The following is a 23,651-nucleotide window of genomic DNA, read 5'->3' as shown; positions in this document are numbered from 1 at the left end:
TCCACTGAGGACTCTGCTGTTCCACCTGAGAGGCAGAAATAGCAGACTTCTATTTCAAATGTTGCTCAACTGAAAAAATTAGCACCTCTACTACTTTAATAATGGGCTTCAATTTACATCCACTTAAGGGAGACAAGGCTTTGCTATCAATTTAATAGACTTAACATTATTATTACTCTGGGATTTTTCAATGTAAGCTTTCCTTTAAAAGTAAACAATTCAATGGAGGACGGTGGCAGGAATTAAGGAGAACCAGCTGAAGGAACTGTAGACTAAAGCACAGACAGATACACATCCATCCCACCACTTCGAGTGGAAGATGGAAGCTAATCCTTTGGCATATGAATTAAATCATCCTATGGCTTTGCTGATGGAACTATATAGAAGGTACAAAAACCAGCAGATTGAAAAATGTCAAGTTGGCATATTCTGAAAATATCAGGAGGGAAGCAGACCTAATAGAAAGGCTACTCAGTCTAATCTAAATTAAGGGTTCCAAAGTCTCCTTCAATAGAAATTGCTCACATTCAAGGAGGCACTCCATATTCTTATGGTCATTCTTTTGAAAACCACACAATGCCTTGAGACTGGAGGCCATTTGTTAATGGCAATGGGGCAAGAGCAAAACTCCACAACATAAAACCCAAGTGCTTTCCTTGAAAAGCCACATTTCATCTCTGTTCAGGAATAAGAAACAGCTTAAGAGAAATGAAGTAAGGCAGACCTATAAATACAACTGTGAGACTCTGTGTCCCACCACCTGTTTAGCAGGGATCTGACACCACAGCCACACGAGAACAATGCAATGCAGACTGACAGCAGTTTCATGGCTGGCATATCCTCATTTGCACAGTGGTCCACCATTGGTAACAAGCAGTTTAAAGCCACAGATTCATGGCCAAATTGAATCATCACTGGCTAAAAGTGGCCTCATCTTCTGGACGTTACTCATTACTCTCTGAGCATTGCTTCTGGCACAAGGGGGAACACTGCAGACAAAATGTGTGTACAGGGGGCTGATCCAACTTGAAACTAAATGGTGTGTCCTAGTGTGAGTTAGCTATCCACAGCAGCTTACTGAGCAACTGTGAAGATACCTGTGCTGCAACAAAGAAGAAGGCAGCGCCAGGCAAGTCCCCTCCTTTCAAAAACAATCTGGGTTTACAGTGATCTTGAAATTACCTGGGAAGATGAGACAACTATTTTGTAAGGAACAGCAAGATTCTCCTTAAATGCTATACTCAACAATCACCATGATAAAAAGTGTGATGTAATTTGAACTGACTCCCAGAGCAAAACAAGTGGTTTGTCAACTACTGCAAAGTTAAGTGTAAGAGAATTTTTTTGTTTTTGTTCTGCATGGAGAAAATTTTGATATGAAGTTATTAAAATATGAATAGACACTGTGGCAACAGTTTTCTTCTTGGTCATTTAAAAAACCTTTAAATATTTCAGTCTTAAAAGCCTGAAGTGACAATGTAGAAACTTCAATTTTCAAGATAAAAATTAGTCTTAATTCTTCAGGAAATGCTACATTAAAATCAAGTTGACTCTGCCCCAATAAATGTATAACCTCTTCCTTGTCTTGGTTCCTTCACCTATAAAAGGAAACTGCAGCACTTAGTTGTGTTATTCATGAGTGTTTATAGAGCTCTGGTTGCAAGGTGCTACCAAGACACAAAATAGTAGTATTTGCTTACCTACAGTTACTGCAGCTACAACTGGAGAAACAATTACAGATAAGGTTACACCACCTGCTATAGCCAAGTTTCGCTTGTGCTTTGAAATGTCTTTGCCTTCGTATCGATTGTGAATCTTGAAAGAAGAAAAGAAAGGGGGTTTAGAGTATTATCAACATCAATAATACATTGCTGCAAGGATGGAAGAAGTGCAATCATCACTTCTATGCAACAATTTATTTCTTATCTCAAAGAAAATAAAATTTATACATATCCTAATTTTACTCTCCAAGTAAGAAGTCCTCCCACCCAGCAATTAAGCATTTATTCTCAGCCTCAAGTTTGAAGAGCTAAGTCATTGAAGAGCCTTGTTTAATCATTACTCCAGATTACATGGCTGGGAAAAGCAGATAAAATTCAGGATAAAGGAATTGCCACATATGATCAAATTGACACATCTTATTCCCAGTTGTCTTTTCCCTGAACAGTATGGAGTTGAAACTTTCACAGATTACTAGATCTATAGAAACAGGCTGACATAACAGAGCCACAAGAGAGCCTTCACCAAACACAGCCTGGAGGGAGGGGAAAGCAAGAATTCCTCTTCTCCAGTACCCCCTCATGACAAGCTGTTGAGACAAGAAATGTTTCTGCAAGCCTGGGTCTTAGCTGTGCTTCTGTTTACTGAGGAACCTGTGGCCCAAACCTCTTACTGATTATTCAAGTCTGCAATAACTCTGAAATGTGACTGCCTTAAACTCACCTGCCACAACCCCCACAAGAACCTGAGAGGCCTTTAAAGATCACTGAGCTACAGAGACTTCCCACATTTGTGTGTTTCATTTACTCTCCCTAGGAACATGGCTTCTCAGAGGTATGCACTACATCTAAGATATAATTACAAAGGAACAACAGGTATCTTAATGGCTGTCACAAAGCCAAGTTAATCCTCACTCCATCTAAGGAAGAACACAAAAGATGAGTACACAAGAAGACAATGACAAAAAACGAGTTGCATGCCATGCTTTCTAAATAGCATGTTGTTGAATGCTGTGCTTTCTAAAATATAATTTCAATTAGAGATTTGGTAAGGCTGTTTTCATTCTGGAATAAACAAAGTCTTTGTTCAGGCAAGGAAAGGGCAGAGAAGGCACTGTGCTTTGTGCAACGAGAATGCATTTACTTGCTCTGAGGTACAATACAGAGTGAGGGAGCACTTGAATATTGAACATGCCTATGGATGAAAAAGGAAAAACTGAACATGAACACTCTCACAGTGGGAGTATGTAAGAATTATAAACCCAGAAAGATTAGGTTTCTGATCAATTAGCAGGATCACCTAAGATGCTCAATTTCACTGTAACAGACAATTTTAACTCCCGAAACAAAAGGCATAATACAACAAACAGACATCCATAAAGGTTACTGGAGTCCTTAAACACAAATCAAAAAAGAAAGGAATGGAAATTGATTTAAAACATCAAGATAGAAGGTCACATTGGTAGAAACTACTATGAAAAAAGAAACTTCTGGATATTGACTAAATAATAAAGAATAACCAAACAAAAATACTAAGCCAGAAGAGAGATTTCAATAAACACAGAAACTTATCAGGTTTCAAGACTTATATCTATAAAACCAGAACACTAGCACTTCCTCAAGGAAACTCTATCAAAGCACAAGCATAAACTCTTCCAATGCAAAGGACAGACAGAAAGTTGAAAAAGAACAATGAAGCTTCCTTTACCAAAGCAGCAGCAGCATTAAGCAAAGAGAAAGTAGGTCAAATTACTATGAATGGGTATAGAAGAACAGCATGAGGGTGTTAGGCCAAAATCAGAAAGGTTAACCTAGGGGAGACAAAAAGCAAGGGATATCAAAGTCAAGAAGAAATTATTCTATGAGTACAGTGCTAGTAAGAGGAAGACCAAATTGGATCAATTTGCTGTTTAACAAAAATGAAAGACAGCCAGCAGATGAAACTGGAGACCTGTTCCTATTTTCTTTTCCCTTCAGTTGCCATTAAAGATCAACTGTGAGCCAGACAACTGGTGACAAAGAAGTAAAATCTGTATAAATACAGCAGATTGGAGTGTACTTACATGAGTTGATCTGAGAAATATCTCAGCAGGCCAAATTTCAGAGTCATTAATAGTAATTTTTGAAAATTATTATTAGTAGGTGTCTGGAAAAAAAAATCCAGGAAAACTGGAAATGGTTAAATGGCAATGATAATCTTAAAAAGGGTACAAACCAAGAAGCTGAGGAAGACTAATGAATGAACTTTCATTTCCTGAAAATTGAGTCCTTGTAAACATCAAAGCAAAGGTAGGAAACAAAAAGGTCACACTGAGGGTTTTTTTTTCAAGTAGAAATCATGCCAATTTAATTTTCTCCAGTAACAAGATAAGTCAGCCTTGAGGATGGGGAGAAACAGATGTCACACACTGACTAATTAAATTCTTACATTCTCGCATGACACTCAAGTAGTTATAATAGTCCAGATTGAAAAAAAAGGATGAGAGAAATCTACTAAGCTTCATGTTAAACTACAGAAAACATGTGAATAGTCATTTTTTGTAACTCCCCAAATTGAGACTCTTCACTCTGTACTTCTGAGAGATGTGCCTTGGATCCAAGGGTATTGAACATTTTCATTAATGTGGAAGATGGAAGGAGAGGAACGTGTGTGTTGAAATTCAGGCCAGTACAATCTGGCATGGTTACAAGAATGCCAGAATTCACTCCAGTCATGAGAAGCTGAAAAAATGGCCTGAAATGACCAGATGCAGCTGAAATGGTCTGAAACGACCAGATGCAGCTGAATGGCAATGAGTTCAAGACTACCTGTAGGAAGAAGCCAATTGCCTGAATTACCAGTGTGTGGGAAAGAGTTTGTGTTTTAGAGCACACAAAATGAAGACAGCATGTTGTTGAAGAGGAGGTAACTGGTAGTTACTGGCACAGAATCACCCCTTCATTTAACTCAGCAGTAGTAATGCTGCAGCTTCACTGCTGTATTCAAACTGGACAAAAAGGTGGCATGAACGACTACAAGGAAATCCAGAAGAGGAGAATCAGAAACCTAAACCAGTGTTTTCTTGACAGTTCATCAAGAAAAGCTGGAAGTGCTAGGTTTGTTAAGAATGGACCTGAAGTATCATTAAATATGTAACAGCATATTGCAAAACAAAAGGATTCTCTGCATCAGCTGAAGAATAGAGCAGTAGGAATCTAATGTAAATTCTCTTCCTATACCCATGTTAAAAACACCAAGCTTTTCTAAGAAAACCAAGCTTGAAGGGCCTGTGGGATCTCCATTGTCAGATGTTTCGAAGCGCAAATATTTGACAAGGGTCACAGAGAAATGACCACTAAGCACTGGGGTACCACAGAAATTCTCACCAGGCTGCCCTCACAGACTAATGCTCTGAGACTTTAGTACATGAAAGGTGCTCTGTGATAGGGCCCTATTCCAAAATATAATGAGAAAAGTTAATAGTGCAATTTGAAACAGGTAACTGCTGCCCTCTTCCTCTCCTCACTTACAAGGTTCCCGTGACTGTATGGGATTAAGCTGTAACAGAATAAAAAGGTCAAAACCCAACTCTAGCAGAAAGTAGGGTACTTGTTAGAAAGAAAAAGATTAGACAAATACAGTGGAAAAGCTGTACCCCTGAACATTTTGTCTAGCAGACACACTCCCCCTTCCCTCCCCAACAAATGCAGAATTATGAGTCTGTGCCAGTCACTGTGAGAATCCATGCTGATAAAAGCAGATAAACAAATCTTCCAAGCCATCATTTCAAAAAGCCTATTTCCTAAAGATCTAGATAACTTATTACTATATCTTAAATTACATATAAGAATTTGTTGATTACTTTATAGTAAAAGGTATTATATTTTTAAGAGGAAATATATCAACTGCCCTCTGATTAACATGATCATGTTTAGCTCCTTCCTAGAAGAAGTAAAATGAATGCAAGCTAGCTAGCACTGAAGACTGTTCCACATTGGTGGACTGGCCCAAGGCAACTAACAAGCTGCTGAGTATAAATGCTTAAATATGTGTATACAAAAACCTGAATAAGTATAATTTTATACTAAAATTCTGCTAACTAGCTGCTTTTCAGAAAAAAAAAAAAATCCTTTTTGTCTTCCTTGTGCGCTAAAAATTGTTTCATTTTAAGGGACAGAAGGGAAGCCACAGATTAAAACCAGAGCAATTCTGAAAAAGCATGCTGGAACTTTCATGGCAGGATGTAGAAATTGGAAATTGTTCAGTGTTTTGCTCTGCAAGTTTTAAGAGAACCTAGATTCTTAAAAACACTGCTTTTCGTTCCTCTACAACTGACACAAATATCCTTAAACACAGCAGGGGTTGGCTGCTTTGGTATTTTGGAGATTGTTTGGGGTTTTGTTTTCTCTTTTTCTTTTAGAGGCCAGTTAAGATACCCAACTGAACATAGTATCACCCAAGCCATACAACAGAAGGTAAAACCTGAAGCGTGTTGGGAGTTGAAGCACTTTTTACCTTACGTCCCACATAGACAGGAATTCCAATAATCATAGCAGGAATAGCAATGCCAGCTATCAGGGCAATTCCTACAGGAGCTCCAACAAGTGTCCCGAGCTGCCACAGGATTTTCTTCTTACGGCTCCATGGTTTCTTTCCCCAAAATGTGCAACCTGATGGGCTAATAGAGAGAAATAAGAATGCTGTAAAGAAGCAGTAAGTAAATCAAGGTAGCTATACACTACTGAACATTTCTCTAGTTACACAATTATTGTCCCTAGGTTCAAGTTACAGATGTAACACATCACCAGTTATTTAATCAGATTTTTTTTGCCTTGAGAACATATTTTGCAATGTTACAAGAAGCATATTGCTACACACCAATCTATGGTTCACAGTAACCTGTATAATCAGAACTTCTATATTGCCTAATACAAGGACAATATAAATGTATCAGGACATCAGTAAAAAGAGGGTGTGTTAATCCAAAATACTTGATTTGTACTAAGAACATGTTGCATGCATAAAATTTACAAAATATTTTAAAATAAAAATAATAAAACACTAATTTAAATACATATATTGAAAAGTGACTTAATGCTCTAATATGAACACTTCAACTGTGATTCTCTACTCCAAGAAGAAGAAAGTCAGACTTACAGCACTTGGGAATCTCCTTCTAAATACTTTAGAAAACAAATCACCAACCACATAGAATTTTTTTTTCTTAAATGTACCTTAAATAATGTAAATCTGAGATCTCTTTCATACATAGCCAACAGAATTCACAGCCACAGACGGCACAAGTCATGTGATTGCAGCTTCCATCATTCATTTTTATTATATAAGCAGCACAGCGTGGGCATGGCTTTATGTCATCAGCTGTTTAAAGACAAATATTAGAATCGTATCAGTTCTTTAGACAATCAAATATAATCACAATACAGACATACATTTGGGAAAACTGATTGAACTGTTATCTGAAAAACTGAAGTTTTTTATAAGGTTGCTTTACAAATCTTCATTTGGCCATGACTTGGTATCAAATCTGTTTTTACAAACCTTGGACTGAGCAAAACTAATGAAAACAAGGTGTAGTAGACCACATTCAAGTAATTGAATAGTTAATGCGTACTCTCTGTTCAAGGATTTTCTAAGCTTAATGAAATATATATTAGAGTCTGACATTAAATATGTATGCTAACACAGGACTGATAATAAGGTCTCTTTAAATATAATCCTCTTTTACCTTTCATGCTGTTATGAATCTTGTACTTTAATATTCAGTCTCCACTCTGTTAACATATCTTAAATCCATCTCCTCATTCACATTAATGTGCTTCTTTGGTACTGCCAACCTCCTCTTGAGTCCTTTTCACAGCCCTACTTTATACTTACTAACGCCCCCAAAAAATATAGTGGAGGAGAAGAAAACTCTGGAAAATCTCCATGTTCCCAAGTCAAATGTGGAAAAATGAGGTTAAGTGATCAGCTCTGTCAAACAAGGGGTCATTGAGCAACAGTGAAACACACACACACCCCCCACAGTTGTGATCTTCACTCCCGTTTAGCACCTGCACTCCAGGACAAGCTATTTATTCACAGCAGCAGAAATACCTTGCAGCTCCTAACACAGAATTCCAAGTTTACTGCCTCGGTGCTACTAGGTAAGACAAAGGGAAAGGAGAGCTCGTACTTGATAGAAAGAATACCTAAAGGGGTGCAGAACCAGCAGAAAAAAGTACCTCTACCAAGCTCAGTGCACAAGGAGTAAGCAGCTGAAAGGATTCATTAGCTACTCCCACATGAGAGCACATGCACAGCCTACAGGGCAGAAAGTACACAGAGCAAATTCTTCAGCACAGAAAAGGCAGAGCTACCGCTCTTCAGGCTGAGAGGAACTGAAAGGGTAAGGAAAGGAGCTGGTGTGCTAATTTATTTAGCTTATTTTCAGTTTTATTTGAAAGCTAAAGCAGGATGCTAATTTTTAGGGCAAGATGGGATGCATTGTTAAAATAAGCCAGTGCAAGCTACAAATTTAGAGACTCTTGAGTCAGGGGCTGGATTGGAGAAAAATAGCTCTAACTACAAGGTGCAAGTGGGACTCTTTATCCCAAATATCTATCTACCTTGCTTGTTCAGGCAGAGACAAAAGCTGCCAAATAAATCAGAGCTTGGTGTAATTCAGAGCCAATTCTTATCAACAGCAAACTGGAATTTTGATGTGCTAAACACTACTCTGAATAGTTTATCTGCTTTTTTTGGGAGTTATAAACAAGCTCAGCTTTAAGAGATGGAATTGTTTGCCTTCTGGTAGACAAGACAGATGAGCATTTCCTGGAAAACCAGAAATTAGTACTAACAAAGATATCAAACATCAAAGCTGGCATCAGAGTAATGGTCTTTTTGAAAACAGAAAATCAGTGGTTACAAGTTTTAATTTTAACAGCTGGGGAACTTCACCTACAGTAGAGAAAGCAAGTGTACAAAGTGATACAACTAAAAATTTCAATGTGCAAGACGTAGGATGCCTAGCAGCAAGTTTGATTTCCCATTTTTCAACTACAAAGAACTTAAAATAGTGACAAGCTTTTAAGACTTAAGTCAGATGTTCTGGTCACAGAGTACTTCAAAGCATAACACAACATTTTAATCCAAATTTAGAATTATTATTTTATGTTTCTGAAAGACAAAGCATCTAATATCTATCTACCATGTAACTATTCCATTCTTTCCTTATCTAGGGCTAATTGTGCAAATGTACAGAAAAGATGTTTTACAGACACAGCACCCCAGTGATAAATACCTGCTGCTCCAGATTCCTGGCTGTAACTGATGGATGAAGAACGAATAGTTCTCAGGCGCAGGCTCTGGGCTCTCTCCTGGCGAGCAGCATCGCAGGTCTGGTTGGGATGCCAGATCTGCTTGCAGTGGTAGCAGAACTCGGTCCCGCAGCCCTCCCGCCCGCACGTCAGCTTGGGGCAGCTGGCACATCCAAACGCGATCACTGCGTACCTTTAACAACGGGGCGAGAGAGAGTTCTGTTCATAAAACCAGCTCCAAGTATAGAACAAAGCTGACTACACAGCTGGCAGGGCAGCTGGAGCAGGTACAAAGGCAGTGGACATCAGAAGCTGACTACTTTCTTCAGGAGATGGCCAGCACCAGCTCCTAAACTCCTCTTTCCACAACTCTATTGCCATTGCATTGGATTAAGATTGTACAGAAATACTGTAATCATCACTGCAACACTCACTCATCCTTACTCCATGCAGTATTCAAATATACTGTATTTGAAGCTGAATGCAATACTGTAAGGTTTACAGTCACCAAGAAACACCACAGTTTAGAAGAGTGGGACAATAAACCCAAAAAAGGTGTTGAAGCAATTAGGAAAAGTTATAGTTTCAGAAGTGACCCAGTCACTCTGGGCATGTCTCAGACTGACCCTGTCCATTGCAATGTAACCTACAGCTGTAACGACATCTGGTTGGACACTGCAAGACATTTTAGGATTTTACTAATTGCCTTTTATCATGAATACTACTACTTACTTTAAATAGATGTTTGTTAACTCTTTGTATTTTAAAATGTCAAAACAATGAACCAAGTATTTTATAAATAGGATTTTGGTTTCTCAATAATTAAGGCATTTTTAAAAATACATTTCTAATGCAAAGGTAAAAATTGGTAAGAGTTTGGGCCTCAATGCCACTTTTACTCTGACAATACTACAGAGCAAAAAACCTCCAAGAATGTTGACACTTACAAAACTGTGTCACGCTGCTTTGTAATCAGACACTACATGAACAGTTCTATACAATGAGAGCTGAAGTGACAAAACTGTTCCTTCATTAGACCTGCATTTCAAAGTTCACGTGGTAAAAACACGTGTTCACATTAACAGTAAATACAAACATATGTATATATGTTTATTGATTCATATCCATTGTAGCTTTTTTCAATAGTTTTATGTCATAGCTTTCTTTTAAATATATAATACTAAGTCCACTGGTATGAACATTTAAAACAGATGTATGCTTTTATTCACATGAACAGGGTCCCTGAGTAGAACTTCAACAGATTTATAAATGCAACAAGACTTAAGTTTCTGTCTGTTCAAATTAAGGAAATTTTATTTTTAAAGACTGTTTATTTTTACCCCCTGTCCATTTTATAGCAGTTGCATAAGTTAACTCAAAATATATTCTTTATTAGTAATGATACTTTAAAAATATTCCCACTTATAAGCCTATCTTAAAATTCAGCTATTTTTATTGAAGTAGCTAGATCTGAAATGCGGCAAAGCTAATGCAAATCCTGTCCCTTCCACTATTGTTTTAAAACAGCATATTTGATGTTCCTCCCTAGGAAATCTTGCAAACAAATAGGGCTTTCAACATTTAACTTACAGATGATGCAGTTACAAATGAGATACATGCTTGTCTGTTTACAAATATTTCTTGCTTTCCAAGTAGAGATTTATTTCAATAATTGCTAGACTCTTCTATATTGCTGCCAAGTTAATCAGCTTCATTTTCCCCACTTTCTGCAAACTGAAGAGATAATTGCTTTGCATGTACACAAAGAGACTCTGATCCAAACACTCCTTCAACATACGGGGATACATTCAAAGTTTGCTAATCTTAGACCAAAAATATCTCAAGTCTAAGACATAGAATAAAGTATCAATTTATATCCTGCCACCTTCCTATCACTCATAAAGCATGGGCACATCCCTGAAAGCACTCCCTACCTGGGACTGATGAATTTGGCAAACCTTTAGAAAATAACTTTTTAGACCAGAGAAAAATCTCAGTTTGAACTGTACAGGATTACAGGTTTAATTTTAACATTTGCATTCTTTTCAAAGGAGATATGAAGGCCTAAAGTCCTTGTTTAGGGTGAGAGAAGGGACAACCAACCAAACTCAGAGTAATACCCAGTAAAACAAAAACCAGAGGCAGTGAGCCATTAATTGAAGGCTGCACAGTGAAAAGATGGAAGAAGAATCTGTACTTGTTTGCATGATCTGCTTTTTGCCTGATAAAGGTATGAACATTTAGGCATCACTGCTCTCTTCTAATGATGTCAGCAATACAATCTCAGAGCAAAACCATTAAATAGTTCAAACAGAAGAAAAGACAGAACTCATGTGGAATACTGATTCAGTGATGCCTGTTAAAATTACACTGGAGAACTGGTATGAAAAACAGACTATAAGGATATTGTTCTAGGAGAAGGCTCATGAGTTTTTGTACCAGTGCTCCTTCCTCAGGGAAGGATCACCTATGACAGTGTCTCCCATCAAGCCACTGCTGGTAGGTTAGAGCTGGTCCAGACTTCCACAGTGCTTCAGGTAACAACATGATCAGGATGCAGTTGAGCTTGCAACAGAAGCTGTGGGTGAAGCAGCCCAGGGTCAGAAAGTGTGTGGTGCCAGTGGTATGGACCATTCTGGCATGGGGCTGCTGCAGTGCAGGACACCCCTAAGCCCATCCAGGGAAGAGCTTCTCCTCCAAACTGATCTTCAGTTCTTCTATGGGAAGGATAAGAAGTTCTCCACTGGGACAGAAGTAAGAGCAATACATTTGGTACTGTAGATAACTGTGTTTCAAGATCTGTTTGGTTCATGTTTTGCTGACCCTAGGACTTGTTTTTACTCAAATAGATTTGAAACAGAGAGGAAAAAGAATTATTTAGTTCTTAACCATTAACTGTTGTTTCCTTAGAACCCAGGAGACCCATGATGTAAAAAAACTCCTATGTTTTAACAGACTGATCTAGTTTCCCTCAATTTTTTCATTTCAGGGATCAAACTTTTTATAATTATGTGCTCTTTATCTGGTCCAGATTTTTGACTTAGTGTGCTGCCCAAACCCTGAAACAGTACTACATGGGACATTTGATCAACACTAAGAAGAGCTGAAGCACTGTTTTGCACCATCCATTTTTTATCTATTTGTACAGTAATTTTTTTCCTACTAAAATGCTCAATTTCACACTAATTTCCTATTTATTACAGTACTGTTTCCAATCTTCAAGTCAACTTCAGGAAATTATGCTACCCTCTGAAGTTATTGCACCTCTCCTACTTTGGGATTAATTGCACATTTAGTAAATGCATTCCATCCATCTCCTTCATGAAATATTTGATCCATGCTAAAAGGTCATAACCCTAATGCATTCTGCCAGTACGACACTTCAAAAACTGTTCAGAAAAAGAAATAAACCCCAGCTTTAACTGCATATTGTACAAGTGGATTAGCTGCCAAAGCAATTAGAAACTGTGACTACTGTTGCACCACATAATTATTAAAGTAAATGTCTGCTGATCTGCAGTTTGTGTGCACTGAATGTCATGCATCATCCCTGAACAGCCTTTGTTAGCAAAGGCTCTTCTGTGGAAGTCTGAGTAGTGTTTGCTTCCCTAAACCTTACACCTGTACAGTTCCTTCATCTTTCTACTAAGCTCCACCACAACATCAAATCCCCATTATTACTTTCCACACCACTGCCACTTCTCCTTCCCACCTCCCTCTGTGTGCTTTCCCTCAGCTGGGCACATACAGACTTGTCAGACAGTGCTGTGGTGGCTGCCTGAAAGCCAAATTTAAATTTTTAACAGGAGGATTCATACACAGGTACTACTCTTGCTGGAGGCACTACTGATGGTCTGTCTGTTGTTCAAGTAGTATGTATGCCCTTTCCCCTAAAGTACTTAGATTAACTTCTTCTGAATTCTCAGTCCCTGCTGCCCAACAGATCTAAAGGTTCTGAAGGTTTCAAAACAATCAGAAGGATGGAAAAAAGACAAAACATGGTTGCAAGAGCCCTTGTTTGTTTATGATGACAACCAAAAACAGTGATCCTCCTGAGAAGTACCCAAGTAGCCAACTTTATTCCACTTTAAACTTCGTAATGAGAATTCAGTGAGGGGGCACTATCTATGCATTAAAAGCACAACTCATCTATCACTGTGAAGCATTTCCCTGCCACTTCAAGTATAAGGAAAAATCATGGTACCAAAAGCTCAACATAAGGTTGCCCATGCAGTACAAGTTTATTCCCTTCACACAGACATGGTAGAGTTTATCTGCCTGGAAATATACTGTATTTTTCACAGGACTCCCCTCCCAGAGTATGGAGCATGCAACAAGCAGTTCTGGAGCAATGACTTAAATACTTGCTGCACACTAATGCATTGCTGTGGTCCCACATGACTGCATGGAACTTTAACTTTGCTCTGAACACCCACTTTTTATTTTTATGATGGTATTATCCATAGCAATTATCATCACAGCTCTGACCACTTAAAGATTCTTAGAAGTCTGTTTTTTTTTTTTTAAACAGATAAGAAAATTGATGCATAAAAACCAAAACAGGTTAAACAAACCTGCCTTAGTCTACTTAATTAAATACTAAAAAAGTATCTGAAACACAAACATGGTATAATAGAAAATATTTTAACAGATCTTAAATGCTTCTCCTCAACTTGAATGATAACTGCTTATACCACAAAAACTCGGGGCAAAGCATGCTTCTGAATATCAAATAATACCTTCCAGTGGTTGTGTTATTTTTCAGTATCAAAATATTAAGAGTAAACTGTACTGGCTTTGTCCATATGACTTTGTTACAAGCTCATGCAGCCAAAAAATCTCTCAAGTTATTTTTCCTTCTGTCCTCAAACTATGCCACAGCAATGCCATCCCACTTTGGACCAGATACGAAACTATCACCTTTCCAGTCCCTGCTTTTGACTTGCGTTAGCAAATTCCATTTCTTTCAAAGTATGAAAGCAAAATTGTATTTTAAATAAGTCCTAAAAGTTAAGCACCGGGTTATTAATATTGGAGTATTTAATCTACCTAACAGTCAGTCCTATCTTGCTTGTTCTCTTGCAACATTCTTCCTCTTCCTCATTCTTCTTATTGCTCGTCTGTGAGCCGTTGAAACAGAGCTGTCAGCCTCTGAGTTTTTAGTGTGCACTGCACATCTGGATTGCAGTCATGCAATCTTTAAGCAGTATGATAACACAAACAATCTCTAAAAAGCAGCTTGCTGAAGAATGGCATTATGAGACACCAGCAGCACAAAAGCATGATGAGCTGCTGCTCACTAGTATTCAGCCTACTTAGAATTCAGCATGATTTCAGAACTGTTTAAAGTATTAAAGCAAAGTTAAAACATTATGTTCCCCAGATAATAAGCAGGAACAAGCTGATTATCTTACATCAGAATCCTGCTGACAGGCAACAAGTGCTGTCTCAATCAGCCACAAGATGGAAGATATCTGAAGCAGGAGAGGCCTTTTAATTCAAAGAAAAGCTTAAATCATTTTTCACAGTTAAAAAGCCAAATTGCCCACAGTGCTGTAACAAATTAAGTTAAATTACAGTCACCAATTTTTCAATTCTCTTCAGTTTGAGCTTTGTATCATTACCTTGGCAGTGCAACATCTAAATATCTTTTGCTTGCTGTAAATGAAGGCAGGCATCTACCAATAAAAGTTGCTTGACATTGCTGAAACTCCCTCTGTGCCAAAAAAAAAGGAAAACCTACTCGAGAAAGCATTTTATTTGGGAAGGTGGTTGTGGCTTGGAGAGGTTCTTATTGTTGTTTTCAATTTAATTTGTTTTGATTTCTTGTCTTTTGTCTTATTAAAGAGAATTCTACCTGCTACCTATTCATACAACAGTAACAACACCCTAAGTAAAGTGAGTGACTTTTCAAAAATCATAATGCAATGAAAATGATGTATTTATAACTGACTTTTTTGCAAATACAGGAAAAATACATACCCACAATCTGGAGCTGGGCACCACCTACAGTCAGGATCCGCAACCAGCCATCGCCTAAGCATAAACTCTTCATATTTCTCCATCAGGATGTCATCATTTAATATCAAACGAATATCATGAGGATTAAAGCGTTCTGAGCATTCTGGGCAGCTAATATTAACTCTGCTCTCAGAGATCTCTATGCGCAGATACTGACGCAAGCAATCCACACAGGATCTATGGTGACAAGTCATTATCTCCGGGAACCTGTCCTTGGAGTGCCGCAAAAGGCACAAGGGGCATTCCATGAAGTCTCCGCTTGGTTTGCTGCAAGAGGTTGTTCCGTTATCAGAAGAGGTACACGTGGAGAAAATAGAGTTCTTGTCTGTACACATTTCTGAATGAATACTTTCAATACTTGCAATTCCATCAACACCTCCATTTAAATCCCTAGACTTGCGTTTCGTGTCTTTTTTTCTCCGAAAAAGTGAGCCCAATGAAATTCTTCTTTTCTTTGGTGCCTTTTTAACTGATGGCAAGCTCACAGAGGAAGCAGAAGACTGGAGGTCCCGATCAGAGCCCATTTGCCGATGTAAACTCATGTCTAGGTCACTCATCAGGAAGGGGTTAAATTTCATATACAATCCTAATCATTTTTAAGGATCAAATAGAGGCAGAGGATACAGGCATATTATTATGTAATCCAGTTTGAGAGTCTTCATGCAGAAAATTCACATGTATCTGCTTCCAGCAAATCCTTCAGAAGAATTCCCTGTATTAGGAGGAGAGATGAAAAAAACAGGATTAGAATCACAACAATCACTAGTGGTTCTGAAAGGTCACAGCACTCCACTGACCTGTTATTCCTATTGCTACCTTCTTTTCCTCACCATCTGACCCAATACCTCTTCCTGTCAGCTTTTTCTAGCCTTTACATCCTTCTTATCTTAACAAGCCTGAAATTTCCTTCTGGTCAAGGACTATCTTTGTTACACTTAATCAGTGCAGAGAAAGGCATCTGCACTCCCCTGCTCCCCCAAGGGAAGCAGGGTGTGTGCATGTGTCTATGCATGTGTACAAATTACCAAAACCCAAGGTGACAATTAAGTAAATATGCAAGTTCTTCTATAAAGCTTAGCAACAGGCTTACAGCATTGGAAAATTTTCTGTTTTCTCTACCTTACATTTTCTGCACATGTGATGAGGTCAAGTACAAATCCAATACAGTTAATTAAAAGAAAGATTCCTCAGTGTTTTTTGAACCATTCAGACTGACAGCAGAAATTAAATCACTGTGGCTAAACAACTCAAGATATTCTCAAAATCTGAGGGTTCTCAGAGAAGTATGCATATTTATAGCATAAGGCATCTGAATATTTCAGGGAGCAGAGCTGCAGAGTGACAGCCAACACTGCTTGATTATATAGAAGCTGAAGGGCACGGCAAAGACTACAGTTAAGGTGACAACATTTGAATTTTTTATCAGATGTATTTCTGTAAGGAAAAAAAAAGCCCCCAAACCAGATTCCCATCACATACCAAGCTTCAGTTATTACCTATGTATAAGATGACAGCAAGAATTTCCTTCTGTTCTCTGCTGCCTAAATGACTGCACAGTGAGAAGAGAGAGAAAGAAGGAACTCTTCCTGTTTTCCTCTGACAGAGGAAAAAGCATCAGATCATCTCCAACCAAAACCACTAAGTTCTCCCCAAACATGCAACTATTCCCACTTCTTGGAAGCTTGACTGTACAATAGGAATTTTTTAAACTTTTGATGAACTGCATCTGTAACAGAAGAATGAGAAGACATTTGCACCAGTGTTGCAAATGTACATGCAAAGCTACTGCCCTGCAAAACTACTGCCATCCTTTCTTTCCTCAGTGTTTCCCAACCCCCCAGAAAGGTGTAAATGGGTTTCTATGACCTTACCAAAAGATAAAATCAGAAACTGGATACTAAAACTAAAGTCCAAAGGTAGGAACAAAGGAATGTAGAGATGAATGCCTGTGTTTATAAGAGCTAAGCAGTCTGCACAGCCCTTAGAGACGGGCACAAATCCAAACACGTGCTGCAGCCTCCGGAAGGGATCACTGAGCTGCTTGGGTCGAGACTAGGGAAGTTTCAGGGGACGGCTCAGCAGCAGCGGAAACAGGAATCCCTCTCCAAAGAGGAAACACAGAAATAGCCCCCAGGCTGTCCCTGGCAGCAGAGCCACTGCTGGGCCCTCTGCACACAGCCACGGGCAGCTGCTGGGTCTGCACCAGCAGGGAGCCAAGACAACCCACTCAGAGTCCACTACCAGCAGGTATGGCAGTACTCTGCATGGATACTACCTTCCCCAAGTGGGAACATCAAAGACAAGAGACAAAAGGGGAAAAAAACCCACCCCCCCCCCCCCCAAATACCCCTACCAAAAAATACGTACTTCTCCTGGTTTTGATAAAAAAAACTCTGAGCCCCTAGAGGTTTTTTACAAGTAAAAAGCCATCATATTCTATTTTTCAAATGCTGAATTATTACTGCTTTGTCTTTCTTCTTTTTTTCCTAATAGAGGAAAATCTTAGTGTGGACATATTAAAAAAAATCTTAGCTTACTTTCAGAGTCTAAAAGAGTATAAATACCTCAAGAACATAACATACTCTACCTTCCCTCCTAAGGGAACGTTTTTAGTCAAAAAAACCCATCTTGGATGCTTTACCTGCTCCTGTTCCCAAAACAAATTTAATAATTTTGCAGCCGCTGTTTCTCATTAAATGAACTAAAACATTCCCTGATCTAAAAAAATAAAAAAAATGTGAAACTGAAAAAAACTACTCCATAATTTTCACAGATGTCCTTCTCTTCAGGATCTTGGTATTCTGTTATATCATAGACAGACACAACTGATAGACCATGTCTGAAATATACTACAGATACAGACCATTGCTGACAATTAAATTTGTATGTTCAGAAGTGCAAGAATAACCTTAAAAGCATTTTTATAATTGGATAATTACTAACATTGGTATGTTCACACAGATACCACGAGGGCAGTGAAAAGTGCCAACCTCCTAAATCAGGAGAGTTCATGAACAAAATGAATAGCAAGCAAAGCATTAATTTCAGGCAAAAAGTCTGTTGCTGTTTGTCTTTTTGGAGGGGTTGTGGTTTTGTTTGTTTTTAAAAATAAAACAGAAAAAGGTAGGAAGTAAACACAGTAACACAGCCAAGTGTATGACTACAAGCTTTCCCCTCCTCCCTTTCTCTGGAGAGGAAAGAATGTGTTATTACAGCATTTCTGCCAGTTCCAACAGATGTACAAAATCAAGAAATATCAGTTCTGGTGGTGAACCAGTTGTACTTTTTTTCTTTTTAAATAAACAAAGATTCTCCCATGATGTTAAAAAAAGAGACCAGTACATCCCATAGTTCTCTCTGCATAATGGGAGCTGATAAGCAGTCTCTCTAAAAGAGCAGATTGCTCTTCTAAGGAAACTAGTTAAACTTTGACAGGACTTTTGAAAAGAAAAGTTGCCAGTTATTTCAGACAATCATCAATTATGCTCTTTAGATTTAAATGCATAGAACTAGTTTCAAAAGCCAAGCTCTTCCTTATATAGTAATTTTGGACTGACATTCTAGTGACGTTCAAAGATGACTTTGCTGAAGTGAAAAGATTCAGCAGATGATTTATTAGAGGAAAAAATGAAGACAAATGTTACAATGCTAATAATGATCAGAGCTGCACAAAACCATAAAAGCTTGACTAGCGCAATCTGGAGCACTGGCCAGTTCTCATGTTGCCCAACCCAACACAGCATCTGCATGTTTCTGCTGACAAAATAAGTAAAAAATACTTGATTTTGTACAGCCAGAGAACACAATGCCTGCATTATTCCAGCAACAACGAGTTCACATGAAGGGGATACGCTGTGTGCAAACTGAAGCTCTGAAATCCAACTACTTGAAATGAGCTGAGATACACAAACTATGGCAGTAATAAACAATCTGATTTTGAGGCAACAAACATTGCAAGTTTTGCATTACTCTCACTGACCAGTATGAACTCTGTCAACACACAGAAGAAACTAATATGGGCAACAGCAAATGGACAGAAAAAACAGAGAGTGCAAATCCTAAAACTTTAAAAACCACTGTTTTCATCATTTCCTCAAAAGCACTTACCGACTACAGAAAAACCGTATTTCTGGCTCCCCACCATGCCCAAAGCCCTACCATAAATCCAAATTCCAGCCGTGCTTTGCATTCTGCTTGTGCCACAGACTTACCACAAAACACCAGTTGCCACAGCACAAACACACCTTGTCATCGAAGATGCATAAAGGACATTTAAAGTTGCAACTACTTGAAGCTCAGTATTAAGCTGGTATCTGTTCCTTCTGCAACCCTGCCTAAACTATTTGCTAGGGAAACCTAATAAGCATCCAGCTAAATGCCTTCAATAGTTGTTTTGACCATGCTCCTTTAAGTAAATGCTGTTGGTGACCTTATAATGGAGGCAGAGGGAAAGGAATTGGGAATAACCTTGCCAAAGGAGAAGATTTCAACTGAACAGATGACTGGGGTGATAAGTATCTTCTCATATGGCTCTCCATGGCACAATCTTTGCTTTTCTCACCAATTTCAAAACACTTTGGAAATGCCCTAAGTGCAGCTGAGAATAACTCTGCTGATTTTGCAAGAAAAGAGTGACAAACGCCTACCTCCATAAGCCCAGCTGCTGGGGGAGATCAGTTCCCTCATGCTGCTAACTGTCCTCCAAACACACCAGAGGCACAAGCTCAGCATGCTGCCTACTCTTCCATTACATGTCCAATCTGGGGCAAAAAGTCTGCCATCAGGGCAAACAGCTTCACACGTTTGCAAAACAAAGGCAGGCTTAAACATCGGCATAGGAAAGGTGAGAACCCACCATAAATACAGATATAACTACATCCTCACTAAACACCTTAACTATTCCCTCATGTAATTGGTGCTTAAATAGTAAATCTAGACTTCTGTTCTGTTGTATTGCACTAAGCAGTTTATTTAGTTGTTGTTTAGCACTGGGTGATTGGAAATTTGTACTGACTATGTTGTGTCACATGGTCTTTCCCTCATGCACCCCTCTGCTATATCCCCTGGTGCTCTGGCCCCTGGTTACCCCTCCCCTCGCCCCTCCTCAGTGGTATCCCAATGGCCACGGTCCTCTTCCCCCACCCCCATCCCCTCGGGTATAAAACTCCACCGCAAAAATGCCACCCCCTCTTTTTCACCTGGAAGGTTTCGCCTGGAAGTGTCTCCTCCCAAGCCAATGAACAGGACACTCATCCCCACGTGGAGAAGAGCGCTTCTCATCTTTTACTTTGTCTATGTAAGACCGTGTGGGCCAGAGTCCAGAGCTAGCCGGACTGGACGCATACAACAGCCCGAGATACACGGATTCTTAAACACTGTTCCAAATAAACTCTCTTCATCTTAGGCATTTGCTCCTCCTACTCTGGTAGCATACTGAAAGCTACTTTTTGATTAAAACTGACTCCTAATGGCTTCCTTTCTGACATCTGCAATTCCCAACATCTGTACTCTCTAGCTGCTTTCTGAAATGCACTGATCCAGCTTAAAGAGAGATGTAAAACAAATAAACTAACCTTCAGAACTTGAATTTCAACCACCATCACAGAGAATTTATGCTTCCCTCTTCCAATAAGCATCTCCTACCAATCACACAGAATTCTAAAATTTCTAAGCTGTGATGTTGTTAACATAGAGACATCAGTAATCATCTAAAAGAGACATCAAAAAACAAGTTTTCCTTTTCATTTAATCCATGGTCTAAGAACTATAAACATAGTGAAATAAAATGTAAAACGAAAAGATGGAAGAGCTGAAGCTACTCAGTTAAATACCAACACACAGGATTTTGAAATGGCAAACAAGTACCTGATTTCAATGGCCATCCTTTAAATGTCAGCTCATTGCACAGCAGTGTTTGAAACTGGGGGAAAAATACAAACACTTTTGCCTGAAGATTTCTAAAAGAGTGTATCCCTACGCACTTTACACATGCCTCAGGTTCAAGTATACATCTGGCATTACTGAGTTAAGAGTGATGAACAGCCTGGAAAAGTTTAACATCTTAGACAAGGTTAAATTTTGACATCTCTGTGCTTCTGCAACACTCTGTCCCATGAAAAACATCTCACCATAGTCATGTCAATGCACATGGTGTCAGGGCATGTTAGGACTGTTACTTTTATTACAGATTATTTAGTACAAGCAGAACCAACATTGCAACTTGGAAGAAAACAGATGAAAATTATGTTGAAACAACAAAGGTTCTGGCAGAACCTTTATATGCACTAAGATGAAAAATAAATCCTTTAATGGTAACACAATGCAGCACATTGTATTAGGCAAATGCATATTGTGCAGGTGACATGCTTAACTGCAACAATTAGCAGAATAGCTTTATGACTCCTTCAGCATATATCCCTTCATATTCTAAGATCAAGAATACCAACATTTTCCATGTGGAGTTTCAAAGACTGTAAAGACACTTCAGCTTAATTTGTGTGGCATTTTTGATTGTCTTCTGACTTTGATTTCTAATAAAAGGTGAAAGAAAGGGTTGATAGTGTTTGGACTAAATCGAACAGTTAATTCTTCAAAAGAAAGTTAACAAATTTGTCTCAGAAGATTTCTCAAGCTTTTCACACAAACTCAAACATACAGATACTTATTAAACATTTACAGTGATTTGTTACAGTATGACATACAGGATGCAAAAAAAGTTGTCAAAGCCTCTTAAATAATTCATTTAAATCAAACTGAACTGTGTAAAACTACTTTAAATATATGCTCATGTAAATTTTACTTCATCATGACTTTTCTCCTTCAAAAAAGAGCACCAATATGGTAATGTATGTGTTATGGAAGTCTTACCTTTCAGATACTTTCACAGGAAGGTATCTTTTACTTTCTATCCTGCTTTGTTCTAAGAGCTATGTATGTGAATGCTTTTCTTATAGCATGAAGAACATTTATTACAAAAGTTACTGGAGTTGCTCCTAGTAGTAGTAAATCCTTTCCAGAGTGAAAATCACTTGATCATTTAGTTAATTACATCTCATTTCTTTATGCTTACAATGGACTGTTGATAGCTGCAGAGGCCATTATTCCAAAAACACAATTCCCAAATCCACAACTAACTCAAAAGTTTTTCAAAACCTTTAGAAATTTGCCATGCCAAGACTTAAACTTCACATATCATCTTTAAATGACAGAAAAACAGTGTCATAATATCACTTAACTTATGTAAACCCAAAAGATTGGGAGCAGAGTTCCCAGCAAGTACCATACCAAGCACTCACTAATTTGGAGCTCACAGCAGCTCAGTGAAGGTGCTGACACGATCTGGGACATGCCCATATCAGCATGGTAAGCAGAATAGGGTAGAGCCCTTACCCCTAATTTGAGAGGAAGTCAAACCCTCTGGAATAAGCCAGCTTGGCACATGTAGACCATTAGACAAGTGCCAAGTGAGGAACAAGGGGTGTTTCAGGAGCAACAGGAGTTGCTTTAACGTATGGAAGTTGCTACATTGCAGTCAGTTATTTTAGAGAAAGTCTTCTAATAATTAGTCTCACCTGACTTCTTATGGGGAGATTTAGGTTAGATGTTAGCAAGAAATTCTTTCCTCAGAGTATAGTGAGGCACTGGCACAGGTTGCCCAGAGAAGCTATGGATGCCCCACTCCTGGAAGTGTTCTAGGCCAGGTTGCCTGATCAGCCTCATCTAGTGGGCGGTATCCCTGCCCATGCAGGGCAGGGGGGCTGGAACTAGATTATCTTTAACGCCCCTTTCAGCCCACATAATTCCTCGATTTGATGTTATTAAAACCCCCTGATATTCATGGATACTATTATACAAAATTAAGAGAAAAGCATTTGTGAAGCAGAGATTAAATTATCCCTACTGCACTGTTACCATGTCTCAGTTTGTTCTGACTGCACTTTATTTTTCCTTAAGGTCCTGTGTCAATTATCTGGAAATTCTATTTTCACTTACAGGACAAAGCAATATTGTTTGTAAAACAATGACACAAACAGATTGACTATGAACTTGGGCTCAAGGACTGAGAGAGTCAGACTGACCAGGCATGAAAATCAAAAGATTGACAGTATTTAAAATACAGAGAAGCCTACAGAACTGTCAAAAGTGAACTGATATACAATGTTCTGTTTTAAAATTCACAATGGTATGTAGCACATGACAAACTAACCCTGACAGCTAGAAAAATCTTCAACAGCTTATTAAAAAAAAAAAGTTATGCTTCTTCCTTAGAAATTTATGAGCAATACATCCTGTATCATGTGTCCATGACAGCTGCTATTAGGAAAGGAAGTCTCACAAGCTGCTCAGCTCATTCTGAAAGTCTCTGAACAAATGATTGGCAAAACTTTTCCTCTTGCAGATAATGCCTGTAAAGAAGAGAGTACACCCAAAGTACTCAGTCTGGTGGCAAAAGGGAAAGAATTCCTTAAATTCTAAAAACATTAATTTTCCAAGTCAGCAGCATTAAATCTGGGTATGTTGTGTGCAGTGGTCAACCAAAGCTAAGAACTCAGTGGAGAGATGCTTTCTATTTGTGTATCTGCAGGCCTGTGTCTGTTGCCAGTAAGACTATTT

The 23,651-nt window shown here is 38.6% G+C and overlaps 1 protein-coding gene across 1 annotated transcript in view; it reads right to left on the bottom strand.

Moving 5' to 3' along the window:
• The window catches only part of RNF19A (ring finger protein 19A, RBR E3 ubiquitin protein ligase), a 57,977-nt gene that overhangs the window by 5,677 nt on the left and 28,649 nt on the right, over positions 1-23,651 (bottom strand). Inside the window, exons 3-7 of the mRNA XM_071421490.1 lie at positions 15,000-15,750; positions 9,002-9,210; positions 6,933-7,077; positions 6,214-6,376; positions 1,701-1,815 (exon numbers count right to left, since the gene is read on the bottom strand). Coding sequence (XP_071277591.1) covers positions 1,701-1,815; positions 6,214-6,376; positions 6,933-7,077; positions 9,002-9,210; positions 15,000-15,616 — 1,249 coding nt within the window. The 5' untranslated portion in view covers positions 15,617-15,750. The remainder of the gene's footprint in view (positions 1-1,700; positions 1,816-6,213; positions 6,377-6,932; positions 7,078-9,001; positions 9,211-14,999; positions 15,751-23,651) is intronic.

Source organism: Agelaius tricolor, unplaced genomic scaffold (assembly GCF_023055355.1).
Source record: "Agelaius tricolor isolate 1412-34295 unplaced genomic scaffold, bAgeTri1.0.p SCAF_2, whole genome shotgun sequence".
In the NCBI taxonomy this organism is placed as follows: domain Eukaryota; kingdom Metazoa; phylum Chordata; class Aves; order Passeriformes; family Icteridae; genus Agelaius; species Agelaius tricolor.
The sequence above is the reverse complement of the archived record's forward strand: the minus strand, read 5'-3'. Positions and strand labels throughout refer to the sequence as shown.